This window comes from Myotis lucifugus, unplaced genomic scaffold (assembly GCF_000147115.1).
Source record: "Myotis lucifugus unplaced genomic scaffold, Myoluc2.0 scaffold_58, whole genome shotgun sequence".
Taxonomy (NCBI): domain Eukaryota; kingdom Metazoa; phylum Chordata; class Mammalia; order Chiroptera; family Vespertilionidae; genus Myotis; species Myotis lucifugus.
Window position 1 is genome coordinate 506,466 of NW_005871106.1, and position 27,436 is coordinate 533,901.

The 27,436-nt window shown below is 47.1% G+C and overlaps 2 protein-coding genes across 3 annotated transcripts in view; one reads left to right on the forward strand and one right to left on the reverse strand.

The window, feature by feature from the left end:
• EMILIN2 (elastin microfibril interfacer 2) overlaps positions 1–7,692 on the forward strand; it is a 41,575-nt gene extending 33,883 nt beyond the window's left edge. The window contains exons 4-7 of one of the 2 annotated variants that reach the window (XM_014456273.2): positions 1,624–2,028; positions 3,196–3,228; positions 3,957–4,085; positions 6,559–7,692. In XM_014456273.2, coding sequence (XP_014311759.1) covers positions 1,624–2,028; positions 3,196–3,228; positions 3,957–4,085; positions 6,559–6,896 — 905 coding nt within the window. In that variant the 3' untranslated portion in view covers positions 6,897–7,692. The remainder of the gene's footprint in view (positions 1–1,623; positions 2,029–3,195; positions 3,229–3,956; positions 4,086–6,558) is intronic. The other variant, XM_023754220.1, reaches the window with a different exon arrangement.
• Positions 7,693–10,239: 2,547 nt separating this feature from the next.
• LPIN2 (lipin 2) overlaps positions 10,240–27,436 on the reverse strand; it is a 100,164-nt gene continuing 82,967 nt past the window's right edge. The window contains exons 9-20 of the mRNA XM_023754221.1: positions 25,652–25,839; positions 22,770–22,863; positions 21,344–21,413; positions 20,489–20,578; positions 19,146–19,228; positions 17,790–17,934; positions 16,787–16,935; positions 16,167–16,253; positions 15,116–15,268; positions 14,393–14,507; positions 13,611–13,714; positions 10,240–13,304 (exon numbers count right to left, since the gene is read on the reverse strand). Coding sequence (XP_023609989.1) covers positions 13,160–13,304; positions 13,611–13,714; positions 14,393–14,507; positions 15,116–15,268; positions 16,167–16,253; positions 16,787–16,935; positions 17,790–17,934; positions 19,146–19,228; positions 20,489–20,578; positions 21,344–21,413; positions 22,770–22,863; positions 25,652–25,839 — 1,423 coding nt within the window. The 3' untranslated portion in view covers positions 10,240–13,159. The remainder of the gene's footprint in view (positions 13,305–13,610; positions 13,715–14,392; positions 14,508–15,115; positions 15,269–16,166; positions 16,254–16,786; positions 16,936–17,789; positions 17,935–19,145; positions 19,229–20,488; positions 20,579–21,343; positions 21,414–22,769; positions 22,864–25,651; positions 25,840–27,436) is intronic.

Sequence of the window (27,436 nt, forward strand, 5' to 3'; positions counted from 1 at the left end):
CTCCCCCCCCCTCCAGTAGACGTGGAGGAGGAGGAGATGGAGGAGGAGGAGGAGGAGGAGGAGGAAAAGACAAAAGACAGAGATGGAAGCAGGTGGGAGGGAGGGGGAAATAGGGCCCAGGGTGGGGAACCTTGTTCTGCCAAGGGCCATTTGGATGTTTATAGCATGATTCAAGGGCCATGCAACATTATCAGCTTAAAAACTAGCTGCTATATTTGGTCACACATTTATCGACCTCACTCCGGATGCCTTGGCAGGGCCAGACCAAATGACTTCTCAGGCCTCATGTGGCCCGAGGGCCAGACACTCTCCACCCCTGAAATAGGCCCGTGGTGTTTCCCACAATTATATTTTATAAAAACAAGAAAAATAGTGCCGAAGCTGATGATGAGAATCTGTGCCGGTGCCCCCGAGTCTCCCCGTCACCCTCTCTCTCGCTGGGCAGCCACGTGCAACTCCTCCGGCTGCCTCCATATTTCTAAAGTGATTGATTAGCTTTATGTATCTTCCTATACAGATATTATAGGTAGCATTTAGATAAAGTAGATATGATTTATCAGCGACAGACGGCCTGTACATTAGGCTCTCTCACGCCTCTCCCTGCTTCCCCTGCTCCCACTCCCAACAGTTACAGCACAAAAATCAAGTCAGTACTTATGCCATTACCAGCTAAACAGCTCAGTCATAGCTAAAGAGGATTATGTTGCTTTTTGCTGAATTAGTAATAGTGTTGCGTTATCATTTGCTAGATTTTATGTATTTTGGAGTCTTCTCACTTTTCAACACTCTCTATGCCATAGTTACTTTAGTGAGTTTGAAAATCAAACTAGATGATGTTCAAAATGCAATCACGGGTTTTGCCAGGACGTAATTTTATAGGGTTGGAGCCTGGGCATGGAGGCACCGTGTGGGCCTGAGGGGGTGGGGTGTCTGGCCAGGCGTGGTTCTTCGTAGATGCCCTATGGGCCTCCAAAGGAAGCCTCGTTCCAGGAACGTATTCATGGAGGACAGGGCAGCAGCTTCCTGGCTGCGTCACTGTGCCATCCTGAGGGCAGAAGCGTGAGTCAGGAGGTTCCTCTGCTGGAAATCCCCTGCCGGGGATCTTAGGGCTGTGGTGAGGGCAAGGCCTGCGCCGGCTGCAGAGGGGGCCCAGCAGGGGACACCTGCTTGGGGTTCCTTGGCATCTGTACCGAGGCCCTCAGCTTGCAAAATCGTCCACAGTGACCCCAAGACTAGCTTGTCTGCATGTAAGGTCAGCTGGTTCCTTTCAGTAACTTGTGGTACCCCCATGGGATCATAACACGGTGAAATCGGGAAGTTTCGGGTGCTGGAGCCAAGCGTGGGTCTGTTGGGAGAGCACAGCCATCATGGAGGGAGGCTGAAAACCCCCTCCCTGGGCAGGGGCCTCCCATGGCCGCCTAGTGGCTCCCAGGCCCCCCGAGGGCAGCTGGACACACGGCCCCTTCTGTACCCACGCTGTGGTGGCCGCTCTTGTGCTCTTGGCGCAGGGCTGACTTCCCTGATGCCACATCCGGGACAGCCACCCAAGCATAGAGGGGCAGTGGCCGAGCAGTCAAGCCTGAGGTTTTCAACTTTACTTCTTTCCACTTTCCAAATGCTCAGCGGAGGAGCCCTCAGAAGCACCCCCGCCTCCTCCCCGAGGGAAGGCCCCACAGGCCTCCGAGAAGCCCCCGCAGTTGGCAGAGGCCCCCACGGAGCCATCTCTCCCGGAGCTGACGCCTCCACCGCTGCCGAGGCCCAGTGCACCCCCACCTCCTGAGGACCCTGGACAACAGCTGCACACGGGCCAACAGCCTGTTCCGCCCAAGAGACCCCAACAGCCGCTGCCCTGGCCAGCGTGGCCCGGCTGGACAGGCCTGCCTGGCTCCACTGGGGTCATTATGGAGACTGGAGAGGCTGGGCCTCCGGGGAGGATGGGCGTGTCGGGGAGAGGCCTGCCCCAGGGCGTGGATGGCCAGACAGGGCAGGCGCCCGTCCCCAGCACAGAAGGCTTCGCGGGAGCACCAGGTAAGGCTCACAGGGGCCAGCACATCTGAGCTGCAGAGGGTGCCACTGCACGGAGGGGCAGTCTGAGCCTCCGGGGCCTGCGGGTTCAGGGTATAAGGTCCAAAAGGTAGCTCTCCAAAGGTGCTGAGGTCCTGAGGGACCAGTTCATGCGAATCAAACCCCAGAGCCTGGGGCACCCCAGAGCCTGGGGCACCCCAGGATCGTGCAATAAATTACACTTAGAATTATCCCTGGGCTGGAATCCAGGCCACGGGAAGCTCGTGGATCTTCCCAGCAGGAAGCGAACCTGGGAAACCAAATGTGTACCAGGAGCTGACGTAGCAGTAAAGACAGCCTGCAGCAGGGGGTGAGCTGGGAGGTTCTGGCTCAAATCCCAGCGGTCCACCAGCCCTGGGCCCTGGGGGTCAGCTCCTTCACCTGAGTGAGGGTGGCGATAGGACCTCGGGGAGTTTCTGTGAGGACAGGGAGGAGGCCTAGCTCAGTGCCTGCGTAGTGAGTGCTCTGTGCGAGTGTGTCAGCACCTTTGGGGCAGGTGGGGTGGGGGTGAGGTCCCCTGCTAACTGGTGAAGGCAAAGGGAGCACATTTGTGGGATCCCCACCACGTGCCAGAGACTGAACCAGGTAGTCAGTTTCTCACAGCTCTCCTGGCAGCACCAAGACGTTACTAGTTCTGTTTAGAGGAGTAAGCTGAGGGCCGGCTATGACATGTAAACAGATGTTTCCTAAGCGGTTTGTTTCTATTAGTTTCACGTGTCAGGGGTGCTTGTACACTGGAGCTGTTGTCTGTCCATCCATGTGGCAAACACTGCATCCAGCCCTGCTGGAGGGGAAGCTGTGAACAGACGCCGCCCCTGGAGGGCTAGCAGGGTCGTTGGCACGAGTGAACGACTCAGTCTGTGGCCTTCTCCGCCCTGGCTGGAGAAGCCCCAGCGCCTCACCTTTTCCCTTAGTCCCTCATCCAGCTCACCCTCAGGGCCTTCTTCCCTGCCTGGGGGTAAGTGGGCGAGTGAGGAGGCAGGTGCAGGGGTGCATCTGTTTCTGGGAAGGTGGCTTGGAGGGGTGCCCTTGCTCTATGTCTAAATAGTGTGAGGAGCAGTGAGAGAAGGGCTCTGAATGAGGTGCTGCGTGGGGTTTGTTTGACGTTCCATTTCCCATTTTGTTTTCCAGGATACTCCAGGTCACCTCCTGCAGCCTCCCCAGGTACGTCTGCCGGGAGACCAGGGCAGGCGGCTGGGCCCCTGTGGCAGCCTCTGCCCTGCGTGTCCCTTCCTCCTCATTTCGGACTGTTAGTGTGGGTGGAGACCGGGCCCAGCGTCCTGCCTGCCAGCTGTGGGCAGGGCGTCTGCTGACTGCAGTGGGCTGAGCTCCCCAGAGAGGGTCAGAGTCCTGCCAGAGACAGGACCTCTCCCTCATCCGTGACCCCAGCTCGTGGAGTTTCCTGAGAGGCCCACTGGGTGCACCTATGCCTGGTGTGGCCCTGACCAGCTTCCTGGGGGTCCAGGTGTTACTAGTTCTTCAATAAGCAAGCAGCTCCCTAGATCTTTCCCATTATCCACCCCCAACCCCCGTATGATGCACAATACAGCATCAGTTTGTTCTGAGAAATTATCAGCCTCAGTTCCTCTCCAACAGTCTCTCCCCCTTCGCTCTCGCAGTGTTGCACGTGGTCTCACACATGTGTACACACACACAGTGTCTAACACACGGGCTCACACATGAATACTCCCAGCCAGTGCCTGTCCCACTGCCCAGTTCTGCCATCCTCACAGCCGATCTGACTGCTGGCTCTCGGATGGTGTGTCCCTGGGTGCTCTACCGCTTGAAGGCAAAATAAAGCGGCGAGGCTGCCTCCCGAGACAGGCACACAGGCCTCGTCTTCCGGGCCCCAACCCCACCTGCCTGTGAACACTCCGTCCTCTCTGTTCCAGGGGTTCCAGCGCCTTCTCCGGTGTCTTTCTCTGCGGGGCTCACCCAGAAGCCTTTCCCCAGTGATGGGGGTGTTGTCCTCTTTAACAAAGTGCTGGTCAACGACGGGGACATGTATGACCCCAGCACCGGTAAGTTTGGAGGGGTGCACTGTGTGGGGTCCTGGGGCGGGGGACTCCGACTGGCAGAGATGCCCAGCAACTGCGGGCCCTGGGGGGGCAGCTGGCAATGCTGCTGCCCCCCGTTGTGGGCTGTGAAGAGGGCTCCAGTCTGCAGGGCGGTGGGTGTGCAGTGACATTTCCCAGTCATGATGTCAGCATACCAGCCCTCGCCTGGGAATCGTTCATGTGACTGTGGAGATAAAGGCTCTCCCAGTCTGTTGGCGTCACACCCGGGACAGGCAGCAGAGTCCGCCCTGCTCTGCCTCCTTCAGCAGCTTGTGGTTTATGATGAGCAGAGCCAGGGCGGGACAGGAGGGTGGCCTGTGTGTAGGGTCTTCTGCTCTGAAACCCCTTCAGCTGCCTGGGCCGCCTGTGTTGTCCCCCAGCACATGGGAACAGTGCAGCAGAGGTCACCCGAGGGTCCTGCGCTCAGGCTTCCTCCTTCCCACTGGCCCACGGCCTGAGCAGGGGCCTGTCCCCTGGGACTGGAGGCAGAGCCCTTCCCACCAGGTCAGACATGGGCATCTGGTCTCCAGGGTAAAGGGGAGGTAAGTCAGGGCAGAGTCTGAGCAGGGGCTGAGGGTCCAAGCGGCCTGGGGTTCTTTTCTGAGGAGCTGAGAGACCTGAGAAGAGGCCAGTGCGTCAAGTGGCAGCATCTGGGCGTCCACATGGGTCCTCCCAGGGCTGTGTGCACACAGTGGCTGGTGGATTTGCAGGAGACTGTTGGGAGGTGGAATTGAGTTCCCTCTGGGCAGTTTTTAGCTGTCACACTCAGGTTTGCCCTGCCTGCCATCAGGCTAAATCGCTCCTATTCTTCAGACAGTGGTTCTTAAGTGTTAGTGAGCATAAGTCACGGGCAGAAGCTGGAACAGTGGAGCTCCGGGGCCCCTGGAGGCAAGCTCAGGACCCTGCGTGAGGCTCAGGCAGGCCAGCCCAGTGTGAGAAGCAATCTGTGCTTTCAACTCAAGTACAGCTTCCTCCAGGGCCCCCCAGTCCATGCTGCCCTGTTGGGGGGCAGCTGGTCCCCTCTGACAGTTCAGGGGATCTTTGCAAGCAGGGATGGTGACCCACACTTCTCCCATGACCCTGGGACCTCCAGCCCAGAACTTTTCTAGTTAAGCAGGTCCTCAGTACATTCCGGGTGACCCTGGCGAACAAGAAAGCCAGGTACCCAGAGTGCTGGGGCCAGGTCTGACTTCAGGGTCCAGGTGCCTAAGGAAAGAATTCTGGAGCTTTAAGTTACTACTGAAAGTTGGAGAAGGGCCCTGGCCAGTGTTGCTCAGTGATTAGAGCGTCAGCCTGTGCACCAGTGGGTCTCAGGTTCGGTTCCTGGTTGAGGGCACGTGCCTGGGTTGCAGGTTCTATCCCGGCCCCCAGTCAGAGGCACATGTGGGAGGCAACCAATCGATGTGTTTCTCACATCGATGTTTCTCTCTCCCCGCTAACCCCTCTTCCTTCCACTCTAAAAGTCAATGGAAGAAACATCCTTGGGTGATTAACAACAAGATGGGAAAGGGAGCCGGTAGCCTCTTTTTCAGGGCAGAGTGAAGACCCAGACCCCAAAATTCCTTTTCAGCCCCAGGACCTCCATTCTGCCAGCTCTTGGCCTATGGCCATGTTCCAAATCTTGTCTTCTCCCCAGAGACAAGGGACAGTGGCTGCTCCTGGCGGCACTTGGTGTGGGTGCCCACTCTTCTAGCTGTGGGGCCACCTACTGCTGCTTTGCAACTGGCACATCTACAAACCCCATTGCCTCTTCCGCACGCCATCCCCACCTCCGAATCTTTGGCCAAGTGCAAATCAGCCAGCTTCTGGCCATGAAGGGATGCCACTTGTCTACTGGCTCCTCCACAGGGGAGCTGGTTGCGGTTTTCCCTACGTTAGTAACAAGCTCTGTGGGTTCTTTGGGTTCAAGCTGTGAGGCTGATTCTAAGTTGGCTTTGGGGTACTTTCAGTGGTGAAAGCTTCCAAGAGGCAACCAGGACCTGGGTGGCTGTTGTTCACTGTACCTTAGGTGGTGGGGGGAGCAGGCCACGGGCTGGGCCCTGTGTCTTCACCAAGCCTGGGCAGTGCACACGGCACTGCCAAGGCTGGCGCACTGTTGCCAGTGTTAGGACTGAGCTCTCTCCCAGCAAGGCCAGATGGTTCTCTCCCTGCACTGTGCACGGCACGCAGGGGCAGGTTCCTCCTAGGGCTGCGCTGGGTGTAGGTGAGGTGTGGTAATTATACCAAGGGCTGGAGGGTTTGCAGTATTTGTCCTCTTCTGGATGTGATAAGCATGACACAGTGGGTCCTGCAGAGGACTGGGCCAGCGGCCAAGAGCGATGCCTATCATTGGGTGGGTGTAGGTGGGCTACCTCTCCCACAAGCATTAACTGAAAACCTGTTGCAAAGCACTGTGATGATGTCCCATAAACACAGGTGTCTGCCTTCTTCCTCCCAGGGGTCTTCACAGCGCCATACGATGGGCGCTACCTGATCACGGCCACCCTCACTCCTGAGAGGGACACATACGTGGAAGCGGTCTTGTCCGTCTCCAATGCCAGCGTGGCTCAGCTGCACACAGCTGGCTACAAGAGAGAATTCCTGGAATACCACCGGCCCCAAGGGGCTCTGCACACCTGTGGAGGCCCGGGAGCATTCCACCTCATCGTGCACTTGAAGGCAGGAGACGGCGTCAACATCGTGGTGACCGGGGGCAGGCTGGCTCACACGGACTTTGACGAAATGTACTCCACATTTAGTGGGTTTTTCTTATATCCTTTCCTTTCCCACCTCTAGGGCACTGGGGAAAGGTAAGGCGAAGGAAAGTTGTAAGAACTGGAAAGCTTTAATATTATTCACGTTATGTATGTAACTGGAGCACTGGTCTAGTATTCTGTCGACGTCCCACCACCTCTCTCAAGATTAACAGCCTGTTCTGGCTTTGGAGGCCATGAACACACCTTAGAGTTCCCCAGCAGGCAGCAAGGACTGACTCTTGTCCTGCCCACGGGCTAGCTGAAGAGCTGGGACACACCCTTACCTCTAAGCCAGGGCCTCCCCAAGCTCTGGCTTTGCCTCAAGGGGCCGGAGCTGGGCCTACAAGGTGCTGCCCTGGGTGAGGCAGTGGGATCCAGTCCTGCTGCTGGAGAAGGAAATGCTGCTGGATGCAGGCCTGAGGTGGAGGGCTGGCCCAAATGGATACCTGTGGCCACAGTCTCTGCTGGTGTTTATTTATACCGCACGCAGGAGAGAAGTTTCAACACTGAAGTGGCACGTGCCACCACGAGCCTGGGTCTGCAGTCTGCGGCCCCAGGTCTGGTTCACCACTGCTCACCCGGGCCTCTGCCCGGCTGTGAAGGAATCCAAGAGACTGCTGTGAGCTCGCTGGGCTCCTTGAATGACATGTACAATTTAAGTGCAAAGACAGGGAGTGTCAATAAAGATGTAAAACCACTAAACCACTTCAAGTTACTTAAATCCGGTGCCTTGTGGATTTAGAGTTGTTGCTAAAAGCAAACTGTAGAAAGACGTTGACTTTTTAATGGCTATAGGAAGTAAGCTCGAATAAATTAATCGCAACCATTTAACTTCCTCCTCAGCATCCACGATGTACACTTGGTTCCTTTTTGCTTGTAAAGACAGTCCAGATGTGCTGGGAGGTCAAGGCCTCCATCTGAGCCCCGCAGCTGAAGAGAGGCTCCTCCAGGGCGTGCTGAGAATTCACATCTAATTAGCAGCTGCGTAAGTTAATGAGACTGCTCCCTGCCCACATCACACAGATGTGGCTTTAAACTCGGGTTCCCAGGCAACAAGAGGCCCAACATAAAGCTGAGGTCATCTGAGAAAAGCAGGCACTTCCCCCTGCAGAGCACGTTCTGTTCCAGGGAAGCCCAGCACGTTACTCCCTTCCCAGCAGCCACAGAAAGCTCTAGGCACACCAGACTCTGCTCCAGGTGGTCTCTGCTCATTAGGTTGGTAAGATCTGTTGGTCAATCAAGTGCCACCGGGGGAGGCACATCCCCTAGCACCTCAGGGAAAGATGTGGACCACAGACAAGTTTCCTGGGACTGAGTCAAGCCACCAGATACTGTTATGCTGTAACAATTGTGAACATTCCAAGACTGCTTGCCAGTGAGATCACAGGTGGCCACTGGCCCTGAGAGAGGAGCCTTCTTTCTCACCCCACCCCCTGGCAAGGGAGGAGTGGCCAGGAGCCTGAAGGTTTGCTGTTTTAGTATTTTAAAGTAAGTCTGGGTCTCTCTGTCCAGGACGGTGGGGGAGAGAGGCACTCTCACCCCATTTCTCCAGCTGGGGAACTGGCTAAAGGTGGCTGTCAGAGTATCAATGGCTTCCTAGAAATGACTCATGGAAAAAACCCCAGTGCAATAGAGCATTTTCAGGAAAATCCAGTTGGCACGCATGCATGCTTTTGCCCTCTCTCCCTCACACCCCCTGTAAACACCTTAACTCAGTGCCAAAGGGAGTAAGTGCACAATAGTTGGAAAGACAGGGACCACAGATGGTTCTCTAGAGCACCAAGTAATACTTGGTCCTCCTCTCTCAGTGCATTCTGACTCATTTATTAAAAAAAAAGAAAAAAAAAAGAATTTCAGTTCCGTGTATCCAAGGTGGGCAAAGTACACTAAGTCTAACTACAGCAGGTCCTGTGTTCACTTCAGGATGAAGTAGGAGGGAAAGACCAAGAGAAAACACACGGTCACCTGAGCTGCAGGATCTGTGGGCAGCCCCTTCCTAGAAAGTAACAGCCCTGTGTGCCTGCGAGTGAGACTAAGAACCAAGCCCCAGGACTCACGCAGGTGCAGTTACAACTTGCGAAATAAAGTTGTTGCTGAGAAAAGGTCAGAGCACTTCTTAAGGTAAGGAGACAGGACTGAGACCTTCTCCCCCCCATGAACTATTACAAATGGCCATAGTTAAATGACTGCAAGCAGCAAAACGATCCCAGCAATAAAGAATGCAAATCAATGTAAAGTGCATTTGAAATTATTTCCATGTTAGCACATTCATCTAGCGTTCTCAGTGACCCTATCATCTCTCCAACTGTTTTCCACAATTTATTTGTAGTTTGAAAGGATAGTGGTATTTGTGATCAGACACCCACCAAGTCCATGCTTGTATATTTGAAACATGGCTTTGCACATATCTGCATCCACTTTCTAAACATACATACGTGTCTTCCCTGTACTGTCCTATCAAAGGGAAGGAAAAGGAAGGATACATGCAAACTCTAAGGCTAGCATGTCAAACTCGTGCCGGGCGGGAGAGGCATGCAAAAGGGAGAGAAGGCAGAAGCATGCGTGTGCCAGCTGGATTTTCTGAGCTGACATGCTTGCTCTAAGGGGTGCAGAGTGCAGCAGAAGGAAGCTACAGTCAGACAGGCCTCCTGAGAGCAGGGCTGGGACCCAGGCTGCTCCTCCCTGAAGAGCTGGAAGCCATTCCCTTTAGAATCAACCTCCCAGTCTGAGCTCTTCCTTTCTCTCCCTAAAGAACAACCCCCCCCCCCCCCCCCCCGACCTCTCACCCAACCATCATGACGCGGCAAAGCAGCACGAAATGAGCGCTTTCCACACTCGAAGGCACACTCTCAAGGACTTTTTGGGATTCAACATGTCCAGCACATGCTGCATCTGGCAGGACCCAGCAATCTGAAGGGATAAAAAGATGCTCATTTAAATAACACGTGCGATGTGGTTTTTGATCCAAGTTCACTCCGACTCTCCTAAGCCAATGAAAACATCAGGATTACTAATTGGTGTTCACCCCAGGGAAGGTTTAATGAAAGGTGGGTTACTGTGAGCAGGACTCTCAGGGGAACCCTGAAAGGGCTGAGGGTGGAATGGAAACACAGTTTCGAGGATTCCAGTGAGCACACACCAGAAATCGCATATGGATGAGTGAATCATTTCCTGGCAGGACCTACAAAGCAAGAGATTAGTTCCTGAGGGTGTAGCCTCACTTTTGGAGTCAGGTTTTATAAAAACAAGCACCAAAAAGAAGTCCTTTCTGTAGACAAATTTAAGTGTCAGCAAAGATCAAAATGCTAATTTATGGAAATTAACAATTTCTGGCAAGAGTATAGAGAAGATGGTTTAAATGTCCTCTGAAGGAAAGAGTCGGACGCAGTTTACGTTTGTTTATTGTTGTAACATTTTGTTTTGAACATCAAACACTGCACCAAAATAGGAACCATTTATCTTAAGACAATGGTCTTTGCCATAACTAAGAGTACTGGACTGATGCTTACAATTTCTGACAACTTAAAACTTTTTAGTGGCACTGCTGTCTAAAAATCAAATACTTCATCAGAAAGTAATTATTAAATTAAAAGAACAAAGTTTCCCCCTCCCTTCTTACCTTCAAACCAAAAACATAGTTTTCATCTGGAAAGAGCACTTACTTGAAACAAAAACTCAATTTTAACTAGTTACATTATACCCAGCATGCTCTAAAACGGGTAAGCAAGGCTTCCTAGAGTAAGCGTGATGATCTCGAAAAGTTAAAATTCCCCGGAAAAGTCTGTTTTCACCAAGTTGCAAAGAGGAAGAGTTGCCTTCTTGCCTATCTTTAAAGGGTCTTGCCTGCACCTTGAAGCACACACTGGAAGGGTCGTGTGCAGTCTCTGGGGGCACAAGTACTTCCAGTCATTTACCAGCTGTCCTCCCTGTGACTGTTAGCAGCTTTCATTTGAGGACATCACAGTAGTAAGTTTTTTCTTTTTCCAGTTGAAAACTATGCGGATGTGCTAAGCACAGCAAACATGGGACACACACAGAGCTACACAGGCACGCTGTGGGCCCACACGTGCACTTCCTAATGCCTGGGAAGATGCAGATGCCGATGCCACAGCCGCACAAGCTTCACCACACGGACATCAACGCCGATACTAAAGTCAGGTTGAGCTGGAAAGAGGGAAGGGGCCATGGCTGTTTCACCAGCGAAGCAACTGAGAGAATGACTTAAAAGAGCCCGATCTGCCTGCAATCTCCCCGTGATACCATCCATCACCGAAAGCAGCGCAAGGCTAATGCTTCTTCATTCACTCACCTTCGTAAGGGTCTGTGTACAAACACACTCGAGGGCATCTCTCTTTCACAGAAAGAATACACGTCATTTGTACCAAATGGCAATGGGTTTTCAGCACAAACAATACTTTTACCACACTACAGTAATAGCAATCATCTACTTTTCAGCAAGAGGGACTCCTTTAAATAAGGAAAAAGATATGTTAATTAGTGTATGTACCCACTGGATCAGTCTATAGCAAGGAAATGACAGTCTAGTGCTTACGGACACTCGGACAAAGGGATCAGCCGCCCTCAACACAGAACTGGGAGACCCGGGTTCCTACAGTGAACCTTCTAGATAGGCCCGTGTGTCCAGAGAGAAAGAAACTGTCTAGTCAAAAGCTCTCTACAAAAGATATATATTAAGATACTTCATACTGCACATGTGCAGAGGCTCAGGTCAAGCACATAAAATTCTTCTAAAGCAAATACAGTCGAGGACACGCTGACGGCATCTATGAGATCAAGTAATGGCCACTCTACCAGAAATTTAATTCACTAACTGGGAAGAACTTCATAAAAACATAACCTAGTTTCCCTAACCTACTGTACATAAAGAAACTCATTAAACAATTAGACCCTGACCTATTGAAGGCGGGAAAGTTTGCACTGGAGGAAGTGTGTGCTGTTTCCCCTCTGGGAACGTGCCTCTCCAGGTTCTGCCACTGAGAACCGCATTCAAGGGCCTTCACCATTGTCTCTGCATCCAAACGCACTAGGAAAAATGGCTGAGCTACAGCAGGGACTTTCAACTCTCCAATCTGGAAAAATAACCACCCCCATTTCTCCATCTTTACATCAGCATTATTTTGGGTGGAATAAACAAAAATAAGGAGAGCCCCCCAAAACAAGCACAGGGGGAAGCAGAGGTGGAAATGGAAACCATCCTGAGCGGGGTGGTGCCTGGACCTGCAGTTCTCACTCTGCTCTGGAACTCGGCTCACTGCTTTCTCACCAAGAGGGCTGTGTGGTCATTTTTGTCCCCTGAAAGCTTCCTCTCCAACAGTTCTGTTGATTTTAGTACTGAGTTGATTGTCAACACCCAACCTGATTTCTCCAGGCCTCCGCTTACAGGACAGAAGCCTTCCCCGGTGCAGTCTGCTTGGACTCTGACCCGAGCTCAGTACAACCAGGCTGAGAAACTGAGGGGCAGGCAGGTGGAGAGAAGGACCCTTCTCAGGAGCCATAGTAAGTGCACATCTGCATTTCCAAGGCCTCCCTGAAAACAGCTGTTCTTTGCTGCTTAACCAACACTCACTATTATTCCTATTCTTACAGATATAAAACATATCTTGCAAAACCGTTTCTTCTTGCTAGGTTCACATCATGGAGCAGTCACAGATGAGAAGGTGGCTTTTCCTCCCCAGGAGCCCATATCTGTGGGGTGGGATGAGTGGCCCCAGCAGCCGTCTTGTTTCAGTGTAGCAGGGAAGGAGGAACCCACAGAAGAAACGTGAGCAAGCGGTTTGAGCCAACATCATTCATGGGACCTGAAGCAGCTCGGTGGACCCAGAACCCCTTAATAAAGCCCCGGTTTTACAGAGAAACACTTTCAATTGCCCAGTGGAAATTATAACACTTTACTTTGTGCAATATTTTGGTCCACTCTAATTTAGCTTCTTTTTACTTCTTTTTAAATTATGCAATTAAAGGAGCACCCAGCACACAACCTGACACAGAGTGTGCATGAGAACCGACCAGTGACAGGAGCCTAGGTCTTCGACCTCAGGTCCGAGCTGCCCTCAATTCTGCTGAGGCACTGAGCTGTAACTCTGCCAAGCCCAGGAGGGTGAAGGAGAGGGCAGTTCCTGCTCCACAAGTTCTCCTTGTCCCTGCTGGTACCTAGCTGTCAACATAGGTCTTGCCCCACACCTGTGGCTGGGAGGGGATCCCAGTGTCCTCTGTCCAGCAGAAGTGCCGGTCACCTTCCCTAGCTGCAAGGCGGGAGACTGAGGATCTCCCAGAGGGGCTGCCTCAGGCCAGGTCGTCCAGGTCCACTTTGGGGATTGGGTCCCGCCAGTAGCAGAAGGAGCTGAACTCTGGGCATGGAAAGGCAGAATTCTGTTCCTTGTTGAGAAGTGGGAACACATGCTCCACGAGCTCACTCAGTCTGTGATACCTAGAAGGGATTGGAGAAGACAAGCACAGACTCTTACTGTGAAGTTGATTTAAGAGTACAATACTATAGGTTGTAAAGCTAGTTATTCAGATTTCTCATATGGGTAGGATCTGAGACAGGTCTCCATCCCTTCCCTGGGCACAAAGAGAATCAGCAATCCCATAAATAGAGGGGAAAATACCCAGGCAATGAGGAAAACCTTCAAAGGCAGTGGTGATTCTGACACTTTGAGCAAGGCCCGATCCTTAGTATCTGTCTGTCACCCTGGCTGCACAGCACGAGACTGAGAAATGGGAACACACTTACGATGACTTGTTTCCTTTGGTCCTTTCTTGAATTAGTTCACCTTTGGGGTTCACAGTGAATATTCTGCAGTCTGGAACTCCAACTTGTATGTAAGCATAAACGTCCTGGAGAAGAAAACATGAAGGAGGAGGATTATAGGGAGGAGAAATTAGGCATTGCTTCTCCAGTTCCTTGTGAGCCAGAACTGCACAAACAAAAGACCGTCTCTACGGAAAACGTGCAGAACTGGGCACCATGTAGCTTTGCCACTGAAACTGAGCTTTAGACAAATCCAAACAAAAAGTGGAGCCAAACCCAGAGAGTGCTGGGGGATTCAGGAAATGTGGGCGCCAAGGAGATGCCAGTGGCACCCTGAAGCAAGAGGAGCTCCACTGCCCACGAGAGGCCAGGAAGCAGCCCTTCTGCATGCCTGAGGGATCTGAAGGCCCCTCTAAGTGGAGGCAGGTCAGGAAAGTGTCAATTAAGGATGAGCACTCATGCCATGGTTCTGGGGTGGATCTAAGGACACGGCTTAACCACCTGAGGAAATAGGAATTGAAGCCACAGAAACAAAGAGAAAGTGCCCTTCATCATATACCAAAATTCTGGGGAAGATCTCCACTTCCAGGATCTCCCCAACTACTCCAAGAATTTGGAATAAAGTGAAAACCTATTTATCAGGATAGACATGCATTTTGCCTATAAAATTCATTTGAGAATTATGACATAGCTAACACCTAAAAATACACTCCCCTCAATATTACCCACCACATCAGAATGTGCAGCCCAAAGGAGACACTTACATTTGGACGGTTTCCAAAGGCAGCATAAAAGGGCTGCTTAGATGGGGCAAACAGATTCTTGATATCATTTAGACACTCAATTTTGAATTTCTCTGGTTTCTTTTCTATCACTTCCCTAGGGGGGGAAAATTCAAATAAAGTCACCAAATTCAAAATGGTAGTATTCCCTGGTGTATGGTACTGAAAAATTTTAGAGTGCATGACCACCCATTTTAAAAATGTAACTGGTCTCTTTCCTTCTCTGCTAGTCAATCTGATAACTACGAATATTTGATGGGGTTTGGGGAAAGAGAAAATGGCCACTCCTAGAACTTAACTTTCCTTGACCATGCTTGATATAGACCAGGTGAGCTGTGACTTAGAATGCTATGGGGGAGACCTGGCTGGTGTGGCTCAGTGGTTGAGCACTGTTCCGTGCACCAATAGGTCACTGGTTTGATTCCAGGCCAGGGCTCATACCCAGGTTTTGGATTTGATTCCAGGTAGGGTCACATACAGGAGGCAGCCAATCAATGTTTCTCTCTCTCCCTCTCCCTTCCTTTTTCTCTAAAATCAATGAAAATATATTTTTAAAAAGAATGCTATGGGGAAGCCAAAGAACTATGACAAGCTCTGAAACAGATACAATCCCTTTCTACGAGCCTGACACCCATCCTCACACAGTCCATTCAGGCCCCAGCACCCCCTCCCACACACTCAGAGGGGCTGCCTGCTGGGAGTTACCTGTGGAAGGCAGAGAACAAGCTGCTGGGGGACAGCATCAGAGGGCCCCGGGGCAAGATCGTGCCCTTGTCGTTGACCCAGTGCAGGTAGCCACGGGTCATGTCGGCCATGCCGATGGCACGAGCAGAGCAGTACAGAAACTTGTAGCCATTCCTGAAAGAGAATGTGTCTTATTTAGCCCATTGTGCTTTGGGTAAAGGCGGGAGAAAAAAAAGGAAGCACTTTTCTTGTAAAAGATCCAAATAGAGATCCTCCCATTTATTGTGAAAATCAAATTATTGAATTTAACAGAAAAACAGGATTATAAAGATTTCACCTTTCCATGGAAAACACCACGGGGGAAAATGAAGGTATATGCAACTAGGGATTATGCTAAGTTTACAAGTACTGATGTACATTCATCATATAGTCCAATGAAAGGCAGACTACAGAACAGACAAAAATCTTAGACTATCTTTAAATGATCTGCTATACAGGACAGACACAAAATATCTTATTTATAAAGACAATTTGCAGAAGGCAAGCCATTCTATAAGCCAAGGAACAAAATTATACCTTGGTGACTGACATAATTTTCATATTAGGGCATCCTCAACTAATGTTTAAGACACTAATTTTTCAAGTCAATTTAACTCATATGTATTAGGGTCCCATGAAGGCCATGGCACTGTTTGTTCTCTGCTGCACTGGCATAGAAGACCCCAGGAGTGAAATGATACCCCCATGCATGTATGCATGACCTCCTCAAAGAAATACCCAATTTAAAAGTAGCCAAGTACCTAATTAATAAAGCAAAACTGAAAATCGGCTCGTTACATTATAAGCTAAAAACCCAATTATAGCTATAAGTATAAATATAGATAGTGCCTAAAATTCATAGCGTTGTGAGAATGAGATGATAGATGTTGGCTGCCACTTTCCTTTGTGTGAGTGGGAAAGAAGAGTGGTCATAGCTGGATCATGAACACACGTGATTTCCATGTACGCTATTTTTCAAAAGTTCTTAAAGCAAAATTTTAGAGCACATTAGCAGGTGGGACAGGAGACCTACTCGTTGATGGCATGGTAGAGCTTTGCAATACCCTGATGAGTCCAGTCTTTACCCAGCTGTGGAAGAATCTGTCCCAAAGCATCAGACCTAAGAGGGTAAAAGTAAAAAGAGGTATTGGGAATCAAGCATATAAAAGCCAAGTGTTTTCCTTTTTAGTTATATACCAGCTGCCGAAAAGCACTGGGTAGAGGGGCAAGACAACTGACAGGGCAATTTACAGTGAGGCAGTCTCCTGCAAATATACCACTGAGGAGCTTCTGAAAATAGAATCAGACATGACAGTCAGCTGTTCATTTTCAGAGATAATTTACAACTACACACCTTTTTCTCTTTCTTAATCTCAATAGCTTCTCAGTTTTTTTAATGCCAAAATTTAGAAACGAAATAACTAAATACTTCCAAAAGTTATTTTCGACATTACGTTTGTATGGCTCCACCCATCCGCTCCACCCATGTGTGGACTGCACTCGGGATGTCTCAGTGTATATAGTTTACAAAACCCTCCTGATGATGACCACGAGCTGGGTGCTTGCTGAGGAAACCTGCCTCCCCACTCCAGCCCACTGCACACTGCCTGACCTGTGCCTCCTCCCCGCCACCCACCACGAAGCCCTGCTTACTTGGTTATTGTTCCATCTATATCGGAAATGATGATCTTGTCATTCCAGTTCCACAAGTAAATGGTCCCTGCACAGCGGCAGGTACCTTGATACTGGGTTGTAATACTGAACACAACATCATTTGGACCATCTTGGAGCTTCAGTTTTGCCTTTTATAAAAAGTAGAAGAATAAAGAAAACCGCAGAGGCAGAATTTTAAAAACTGATGGAATTACACACATCAAAAAGTCACATTTTCCAATAATTTGTAGTCACTGAGAGATTGCCTAAGATATAATGGTAAGTGAAAAGCAACCTAATCTCCACATGTATAAGTATACATATATGTGTATGAATACATAAAAATGGGAAGGAATACGTTAACAAGATAACTGAAAATTTTAAAAAATCAGATGAAAACAGTTTGGCACAGAGTCTAAATGTTTACAAAACAGGGATGGCTCACTCAATGAGCTGGCCTAGGGAGCCACTGCCTGAACAGTGCTTGGGATTCCCAAGAGACTTTTCTAATCCCCCCAAACAAAAAAAAACCTCTCCACTCCTTCTCCATACCTAAGACTGGCGGCACAGCAAAACCCATTTCACACTGAAAACAGGTGAAAGCAGGGAGTAAAAACAAATAGGAAAGGGGAAATTGTGTCTAAATAGGAAAACATAATTCTCTATTGTTGTGGCTCTTGAAACAGTGGGTGACCCAGTGATGAGAGAGCTGTTTAAGATTCATGAGGAAACAAGTTAAAAATACAGATTTCTCAGCTCACTCCCAGAAACTGAGGTAGCAGAGTCAGGGGTGGTGGAGGAAGCTACATCTCAGGTTCCCCAGGTGATCCTGGTGGTCCCTGGAGGTGGATATTTACGTGAGCATTTATACGTAAACATCTATACAAACACACAGTGTCGTGTGTGTGAGGCTTGTGATCAAATGGACAGAAGAGGAAGGAGGTCAACTTGAACAGTTACTAAGATAATCCAACCAAATCCACATGGATCACACACTACTCACGATCTGGTCCGAGGAGAGGCGGAGAGACTTCTTATATGAGGTTGTGCTGCTGTGGCTCGGGGGCTCCGTGGGGATGGGGTCCATTTTGACTGATTCTTGAAGCTCCTGTGACCCCTCGTCACTGGATGAGTCATCCTCTGCTGACCTATTCAACATCAACCCAGTTACTGAAGAGACAGCAGCTGTTTTATTGGTAAGAGCTTTTCATTTAGGATAAAAGAAGAAAGAGATCCTAAATCTATTCTAGAAATGGAAACAGTTTTTCCCTCTGCTGCTCTCCCACATCCTGCTTCCATGCCTGCATATTCATTTCATGAAGTGATAAAGCCACCTTCCTCCTCCCCCTCATGATTGGCCAGAGGTTACTTTCTAGCTATGACTGGGTATTTTCTGCTGTGATCAGTGAATGCTACTTATAAAAGTAGATACGTATATTTCAAAAGGTACAAATAGAAGGAAATATACTTGCTTATGTTGATTTAAAAAACTAACAAGAAAGATTTCTTACATACTGTTTAACAGAAGGGGGTAAAGAGTAAGAGTATACTGTCACACAGACTACTGAACTAAAGAGTTAGGGAACAGAAGAAGAAAAGCAGCTGACTGGGGAAACTACATCGATGGCAGAAAGAAGAATGGGGTATATGGTGGCACTTCCTCCAAAGGCAAGCCAATGTGAATGTCCAAAGGGGTGCTACTTCTTCCAAGAAATGAAAGAGAGCCACAATCTCTGAGATTCTCTTTTATATCTCCCTTTTGTGCTCGAAAGGAAACCAGGGAGCAGGGGCACCAGGGACAGCCCATCTTAGGACTCCTCAATATTCCCCCTTCCCAAAGGCCTATATTTATTTCAGAGGCATCGATTCCATGGCTCCCGGATGGAGGGGCAAGGTATTTGGGAAGCAGTGATGAGCTACTTACTTTCCTAACTGAATAATATAGTTTAAATTCTTGCTCAAGGATATGTTCACTGATTTTAGAGAGAGAAAAGGAGGAGAGGGAGGGAAATAGGGAGGGAGAGAGGGAGAGAAACATTGATGCGAGAGAGAAACATCAACTGGCTGCCTTCTGTACGCACCACAACCCGACTGGGATTGAACCTGCCACCTTCTGGTGTACAGAACAACACTCCAACCAACTGACCTACCTAGCCAGGGCTTAAGCGAGTATTATTTTTAGAAAAGCAGAAGTTATCATCTGCTAGCCGAGTGGCACGAACAAGCCACCTATGTCCATAGGAGAAAGATGTTTCTAACTAAAAATGAAACAAAATCGCCCAAATCAACCTGAATGCAATAACCAAAGCAGAGGTGGCCCAAGTGCTGTGAGCCTGGAGGAAAGACAGGGTGTTCCCACCTGCTACTGGCCAGCTCCTTTGTGCTTGATGGCAGGTCACTGGTGGGTGGCATCTCGGATTTTCCTTCCTTGGCTTCTGGCAGCTAAAAAAGCAAGATAATAATGGTCAAGTGCAGCTTTTCTCTCTACCGACAAACAAAAATTCATCAGCAGTCCTTGCCAAGAATAAGCAAAACTACTTTCTGAATCTACAACTTAAAAATGCTCAAGAAAACACACTTTCTCTAGTTTGAGCCAAAGGACAGAAACCTGAGATAAAGGTTGTCCCAAAAATCACGCAAGAAGTAATTTTGATAGAAAACACAGGTTTATAATTAAAAATTGTAAATTTTTTATTGATTCATAAAGTATACAGTATAGGTTTATGTATGGAATAGCATATCTGGTAAATGGTCTCCACGGCTTTGCTGGCACATACGCACTCTTTTGTTGAAATTTTCCATGACTGTTTTGCATAAATGTGGCTGAATTTCGATGAGGCTCATTTTCATCTTGATGGCTTGGTTAATCGACAAAATTGTTGCATTTGGGGTTCAGAAAATCCACGAGTGATTGTTGAGAAACAAATGCATCCACAACGTGTTACTGTTTGGTGCGGATTTTGGGCTGGAGGCATCATCGGACCATTCTTCTTCGAAAATGCGGCTGCTCAGGCAATAACAAGAGTGCGTATGTGCCAGCAAAGCCATGGAGGCCATTTACCCGATATGCTATTCCATACATAACCCTATACTGTATACTTTATGAATCAATAAAAAATTTACAATTTTTAATTATAAACCTGTGTTTTCTATCAAAATTACTTCTTGCGTGAATTTTGGGACACCCTTTAGAAGTCACATGCTGCTCCACAAAAGCTGTCACTATAAAGCCAGAAGAAAAATTTTAAAAGAGCATCATTTCAAGTCACAAAATATAGTACAAGTGGTCCACAGCAGAGACACTGGGATTGCAGAACAGAAGTGACTGATGCCCCACTTCCTGTGTAGGAGGGCAACAAGCTCTTGCTCTAACTATAAGGTATTGCAGCGAAGTGGAAAGAGCACAGGCATTAAAACTGATCTCAAGGTCAAACCCTAGCTCTGTCCCTTCCCAGTCAAGGAATTTCACCTCTGTACACATGCAAATTCAAACATCTATACTCTTGGGCTATAGTAAAGGTCAGGGGTAACATATGTAAAGCACCTAGCATAGGACCTGCACATAGCAACTGTTCAAAAATGGTGACCATTACTGTAAATTTATATACCCTAAATGGGCTTTATTGTGCTTGACAGTGTTTTGAAAAAATCAAAGATTAAATTCTTTTCAGCTTATGGAAAGGATACTTCCAGGCTGGTTACCTGTTTGGTCATGCTTTCTCTCTTACGCCAAAACCACCAGCGACCAGATTTCTTTGGCATCTTATCTTTGACCCAGGACTCGACTGTGGCCTGGAAACAATCAACTTGGGTTAGTCTAGAAATCTGTTAGTCACAAAGCACCCAACTACTTTCTACCACTAGCCTGCAGGAAGTGCCTTATCATGAAGTCTGAGCAACTATCTCCACATCTCTGAAACTCCTCTAGAGTTTTTAACACCAGAAAGATGGACAGTGTCCTGTCTCATGGCAACCTGGCTTCATGGCAGTTATGTGGTATGAGACCAAGTGGTTTCAGGCCACGTAGGAACAGCCCGCTTAGGGGCTGGCAGGTGCGCTGCTCTCAAGTCTCTACCCTTGGAAAATGTCGCTCTACTGAGCTATGAGGACCAATTAGGCCGATGATGTCTTCTTGCAGGACAGATTCAAAGCAACCCTCAAAAATTTATTAACCACAATTTGACCCAATCGCACTGATGTCATGCTTTTGGTGGCTACATCACCCTCTTCTTGCTGCTTCTTTCAATATTAATGAGAAGACCTTTTTTTTTTCATTCATTCTATATTTAACAACTAGAAAAATCTCTGAACTTTTAAACACAATCAGGAAATGGTATAAATACCTAGTAAAAATGACAATGATGTGGCAGCCTAGGTAACTTCCTAGATTTTGGACATGAGATCATTTGAGTAGGCACACAGAACTCTTTGGATCTTTTATAATATTAAATAAAACTTTGAAAAGTACCCAGTTTAGAAATATGTACATATGGAATTTTCTAAGTACTATATGCTGTAGATACTTTTGAAAAGACAACAAACAGCAGACCAACTCACCTTAGGCAAACTCTTCTGGAATACTTGCAAGCTAAGGATCATTGGAGCGGCCAAAGCCCAGTTATAGTAACTGTAAGAAATAAAAATTATGTAAAACCATTACACAGAATGAGGAGTGAGAAAGAAGGGGGTAAAGAGAGATAAAGAAAAGAGGCAGCCCTAGCCAGTTTTGCTCAGTGGATAGAGCATCGGCCTGTGGACTGAAAGGTCCAGGGTTCGATTCTGGTCAAGGGCACATGCCTGGGTTGTGGGCTTGGTCCCCAGTAGGGGGCATGCAGGAGGCAGCCAGTCAATTATTCTCTCTCATCATTGATGTTTCCATCTCTCTCTCCCTCTCCCTTCCTCTCTGAAATCAATAAAAATATATTAAAAAAAAAAAAAAAAGAAAGAAAGAAAAGAGGCAAACCCAGATAGCATGGCTCAGTGTTGAGAGTTGACCTATGAAGCAGGAGATCACTGTTCCTCGATTCCCGGTCAGGCCATATGCCCAGGTTGTGGGCTGGATCCCCAGCAGAGGGCGTGCAGGAGGCAGCCTATCAATTATTCTCTCTCATCACTGATGTTTCTATCTCTCCTTCTTTCTTCCTATCTGAAATCAATAAAAATATTTAAAAAAAAAAAAAAGAGGAGCGAGAAGTAACAAAATTCCTTATTCTTCTCAGTAAAAAGATTGTCAGCTAAGTTTTTTGTCAGGTGAAATGTCTCTGAACAGAGAAGCAGTAATATCTACCAAAAATAACATTTTAATATTCCACTTAAACATGAAGCTGAAGTCCTGGCCGGTATTTCTCAGTGGTTAGAGCATCAGCATGTGCACCAAAGGGTCTTGGGTTTGATTCCCAGTCAAAGGCACTTACCTGCTTTGCAGGTTCAATCCCTGGCCCCGGTCAGGGCACATAGGGTGGCAACCAATCGACATGTCTCTCTCACACTGATGTTTTTCTTTCTCTCTCTCTCTCTCTCTCCTCTCTCCCCCCGCCCCCCTCCCTTCCACTTTCTCTAATAATCGCGGGGGAAAAATATGCTCAGGTGAGGATTAATCACCAGAAAAGGAGCTGAAGCTTCATTGCCCATTAGCTCATTTATATAAAATGACATATTTTTTTTTAAATATATTTTATTGATTTTTTACAGAGAGGAAGGGAGAGAGATAGAGAGTCAGAAACATCGATGAGAGAGAGAAACATAGATCAGCCGCCTCCTGCACATCCCCCACCGGGGATGTGCCCGCAACCCAGGTACATGCCCTTGACCGGAATCGAACCTGGGACCTTTCAGTCCGCAGGCCGACGCTCTATCCACTGAGCCAAACCGGTTTCGGCAAAATGACATATTTTATACCAAGAAAGATGGTAATAGTTAAAAAGAGCACTTGGAAAACAACCTTGCGAAAGTATTTAACAATTACAAAAGCAAGACTATTTACCGGTTATATATCCGTATTACAAGGTTAGGATTGTCTATGAGTCCAGGGTTTTCTGCAAATTCATGATAAGTGATGATATGCTCCATGAATTTTTCTGCAATGTAAAATAATAACAATTAACTTGGTTAGAGATTATATAAATTCCCAAATGACATTATCATATCATTCTATGCACTGAAAAGATTATAGCATAAAGTATGTCCTTTTTAAAAAGGACTTTTTAATGTCAAAAGCTTTTCCCCAGAACAAGAAAGAACATTTCTATCCTCTCCCTCCCTCACCACGCCTCCCCCAGCTAAAAACAAACAAGCAAAAAAACAGGAGAAAGAGATATGCCAGAGACTTTTAGGAAAATAAGATTACAGATTTAGTGCCTGAATAATAATTTTTAGTTTACTTTGTAAATAGTAGCGGAAGAGATTTTAAAATTTCTTTTTAAGCTTAAATTTACTTTTAGACAGCATTCTTTTTGGCTAGTGCTTATTTGCATATGTATGCAAATTTTACTTTGGACCTTGTTAGAACCAATTGCTCATAAAATATTGGCTTCTCATATATAGCAAATTGTACAGCAAAGACAGTATCCCTTTTATATTACTCATATTAGGACTCATACCACCCTGCCAAGTCCTTTAACAAAAGGAAATACATAAGCGAATCAGTTAATTGTTTCATTACAGCAGGCAAAACAAATTGTCAAGGAATGTCCCACTTATATGTTACATCTGCCTCAAAGGCCTAATACAGGAATTAATCCTGGAGAATTGATAAGGGAACATATCTGGCAAATGGATGTAACACATTATACTCCTTTTGGATGCCTCAGGGCATTGCATGTCTCTGTAGATACCCTTTCAAAGGTCCTATGGGCCACCGCATCTACAGGGGAAACGGGAAAACAGGTCATTTCATTAATCATTGCCTAACTACTTTTGCCGTCATAGGAATTCCAAAAATTATTAAAACTGACAATAAGCCTACATAAACTCATTTCCAGCAATTTTGTAAAAATTCAGCACATTACAGGAATACCACACAATTCCCAAGGACAGGCAATTCGAGAATGTCAATATCGGTGGCTAAAATTCCAACTTGAAAAACAAAAAGGGGGAATAGTGATGCTGGCGAAATCTCCTGTAGGTAGACTACACCAAGCCTTAATTACTTTAAATTTTTTCACTTGTAATGCTGATGACAAGACACCTATGGAATTACACTGGTGTCAAAATAAACCAAAGGAAAATGGTTTGGTTAGATGGAAAAATCCTGAGTCTAGTTTATGGAAAGGTTCCGACCCTTTATTAATTAACCTTTGGTCGAGAATATGCTTGTTTATTTCCAGAAAACTTCTCCAAGCCTGTGTGGATTCCTGCAAGAAACATCAAACTTCAACATGAATCTGCAGAGAAGAACTGACCAAACTGATGAGGACCTTGCACCTGGAGCCTCAACCTGTATCTGTGGCTGCAGACAGACACTGCTCTGGCCCCAAATAGCAGAAGCCCCAAGCAAACTTATGGACTAATTCCTTAAATGCCTGACAACAATTTTAAAAGGACAAGACAGAACTCAATCCTTTTCATTGGATCTTCCCACATGTGCCTTTTAGCATAACCACTATTGTCTCATTCTTGTTCTTATATATTTAATTCTAGTCTGCAGATGCGGAATGAAAAGTCTTAAAAGGACTCGAGCCCTGCAGAGGGCATACACCTTTCAAGCTTTATTAAGAAAACCCAAAGGGGGAAATGCCGGAGGTTAAAGCAAACAGTAGTTAGCATATAAATGCAAAAAGACCCCTTGGAAGGCCAATGGAAAAATCAGCATAATATTGCCCTGCTGTGGGCTCAATGGCTCAAGGCAATTTCCTAAGCTGATCATCCTTATGCTGTTTACCAAACTTTACCTTTGATCTGCCTGTATGCATTGCTAAAGGGCAAATGTGTATTCAAGTAAATAAATAGTGGACCAGGCCAGAAGTTGGTGCGCCTCTTCAAGAAAGAAGGTCTCTACCCGGATGCCTTCTAAATTCCTATTTCTTGTATAGCATTTTCATTTGTGCATCGGCCCCTCCTTCTGATCCTGAACCCCGCCGTGAAGGTCGTGGCACAGGGCAGCCCATGATCTCTCAACCTCTTAATGTGAAGTGAGAGCCTTTATGGCTCACTTCCTCATCCAAGCCATTTATATGTAACCAGAGGCCTGGTGCACGAGATTTGTGCACTGGAGGGCGGGTGGTCTCTCAGCCTGGCCTGTGCCCTCTCGCAGTCTGGGAGCCCTCAGGGGATGTCTGACTGATGGCTTAGGCCTGCTCCCCACGGACATCCTTAGCACTGTTGTGAAGGCGGGAGAGGTTCCCACCACTGCCGCTGCACTCACCAGCCATGAGCCGGCTTCTTGCTGAGCGGTGCTCCCCCTGTGGGAGCGCACTGACCACCAAGGGGCAGCTCCTGCATTGAGCGTCTGCCCCCTGGTCAGTGTGCATCAGAGTGACTGTTTATTCCACTGTTCAGTTGATTTACATATTACCCTTTTATTATATAGGATGTCACCCTATATGAGGTATTGTGAGGGGCTAAAGGTCTTACAGTAAAAGGAGACACCTGTATAGGATAGTGAAGACCTGGGGGGTAGTTAGGGGCTGGGAGAATAGGGGAAAGGGGAAGGAGGGGGAATGGGAGATATCTGCAATACTATCAACAATAAAAAATACATTAAGAAAAAAAAAGGAGACACCTGTTACCTGCACAAGATGATTTAAAAATTTTAATACTCTGAAACAGCTTAATAGATTTTTAATCAAGTGATGACCAGGCTTCTCTCTCAAGTGAAGACAGGGCATGACTGCCCAGTGTACCTTTAGAAATTTCTCCATTCTTTACCTTTAGAAATTTCTCCATTCTCACTGAGGCCCCCACAAAGGGAGAGGGTGACGTCGGGCAAGTCCATGGCAGAATCTGAGAGGCACTCAGTGCCACTATCGGCAGCCGCGCTTCCCACAGACTGTGGGGACTGGGAACCAGAGAGCGTGTCAGACTCAGGCCACTGCCTGGAGCCAGGGTCTGATTCACTGTGGGCAGGGAACAGGGAGAAAAAGATTTGCTTTATTACAGCTTCTTGTATTCCTAGCGTACTACAGGATTCTCTGAGGGGATTTTAACAAATCCCCTTTAAAAAGCAGCAGATTGAGCTATAATCAGACAAAGCTTTTCTTAAGCAGTGTTTAGAGTTACATCATAATATTAAAAATAATCTATTATTAGCACTAGTGAGGAATTAACTGAAAATACAGTAAATGTCACAAAAATCTATTGTGAATAACTATTAAGTTATTCACAATAACACAAACATTTCACCCACAACCTTTTTTATTTTAATTAAAGGAGTATAAAAGTTTTAAGCATTTATGTATATTTCCATGATGAAAATGACAGGGAAATTAAGAAAAATCTGATGTTTGGAAACCTTTTGATCCTAATTTCCTAGAAAGAGCTGTGATAGTATATACATCCTGGAGGAAATTATTCTAATTCCAGACTGTATTATTTTTAAAAACAAGTCTCATCTAAATTCATCTGTTATTCCACAAAACAGAACAAAGAAGTTAAGCAAGAGAAAGTCTCAGGAGGCTAGACCCACCATGAAAAGAAATGCATTAAGAAATAAATTAAAAATAAACTGTCCTTACACTAGTGTGAGGGCCAGAAATAAATATAAGGTTATTTAATATTTTCATTTTTCTAGATGATAGGCACAGAAGCCAGATTTCAGGAGATGAAAAAGGAAACTGTAGTCAAGCATTAATTTGAGAGAAAAAGAATAAGGAAACGACACCTTAAGTTTCTTAATCATGAACATTTAATTGCTCTATACACCCTTTGAATGGATGTTACATTTATTGTTCTAGAATTTTCAAATTATTTTATTTTATTCAGAAAGCCAATATATTTAATGTGTGTGATCCATATATACAGTCCAGTGTAGTTATAAGATCTTCAGAAAAGAATCTCAAATTTGAGCAGTAGATGGCAGCAGAATACAGATATGCCATAGCTAGAAAGCGGTTTCAAAAACTGTAGTTTTGCATCTGAACCAACAAAAGATGTAGGTTTTTGGATATGTTCTGTCTTAATAACAATGCACAATATCACAATACTGCAATTAACTTAGAATACTCTCTTCACTGGAAATGGTGAAAAAGCCAAAGCCAATGTAAGGCAGCAAAACCTACTGCTATGCTGGGGCTGAAGGGAAAGGCTGACCCCATGGGTAAAACACAAACAGAAGGCTGCTATGTATTCACAAACACCTGTTTCCTCTTTATCCTGGGCACACAGCTACATCCCATTATGGTGTGGCCATGTGACCAGATGAGTTGTTGATGTGGACAGAAGGGGTGGGCTGTGCCCTTCCCAAGCCTAGCCCCTATAAACTACCCCATGTGATCCTCTCTCCTTTTCCTACTGAGTCCCTAAGGGGCTGATGGAACCTGAAGATGGAAGGAGTTTGTGCTCCTGAATCCCTGTGTGCAAGGCCTCCCACCAAACACCAGCACTGGAATATAGTTGACCCTTGAACAACATGGGTTTGAACAGTACCAATACACTTTACATGGATCTTTTCAAGAGGTATTTTGTCAGTCTTCCATGTCCCTGGGTTTCACATCC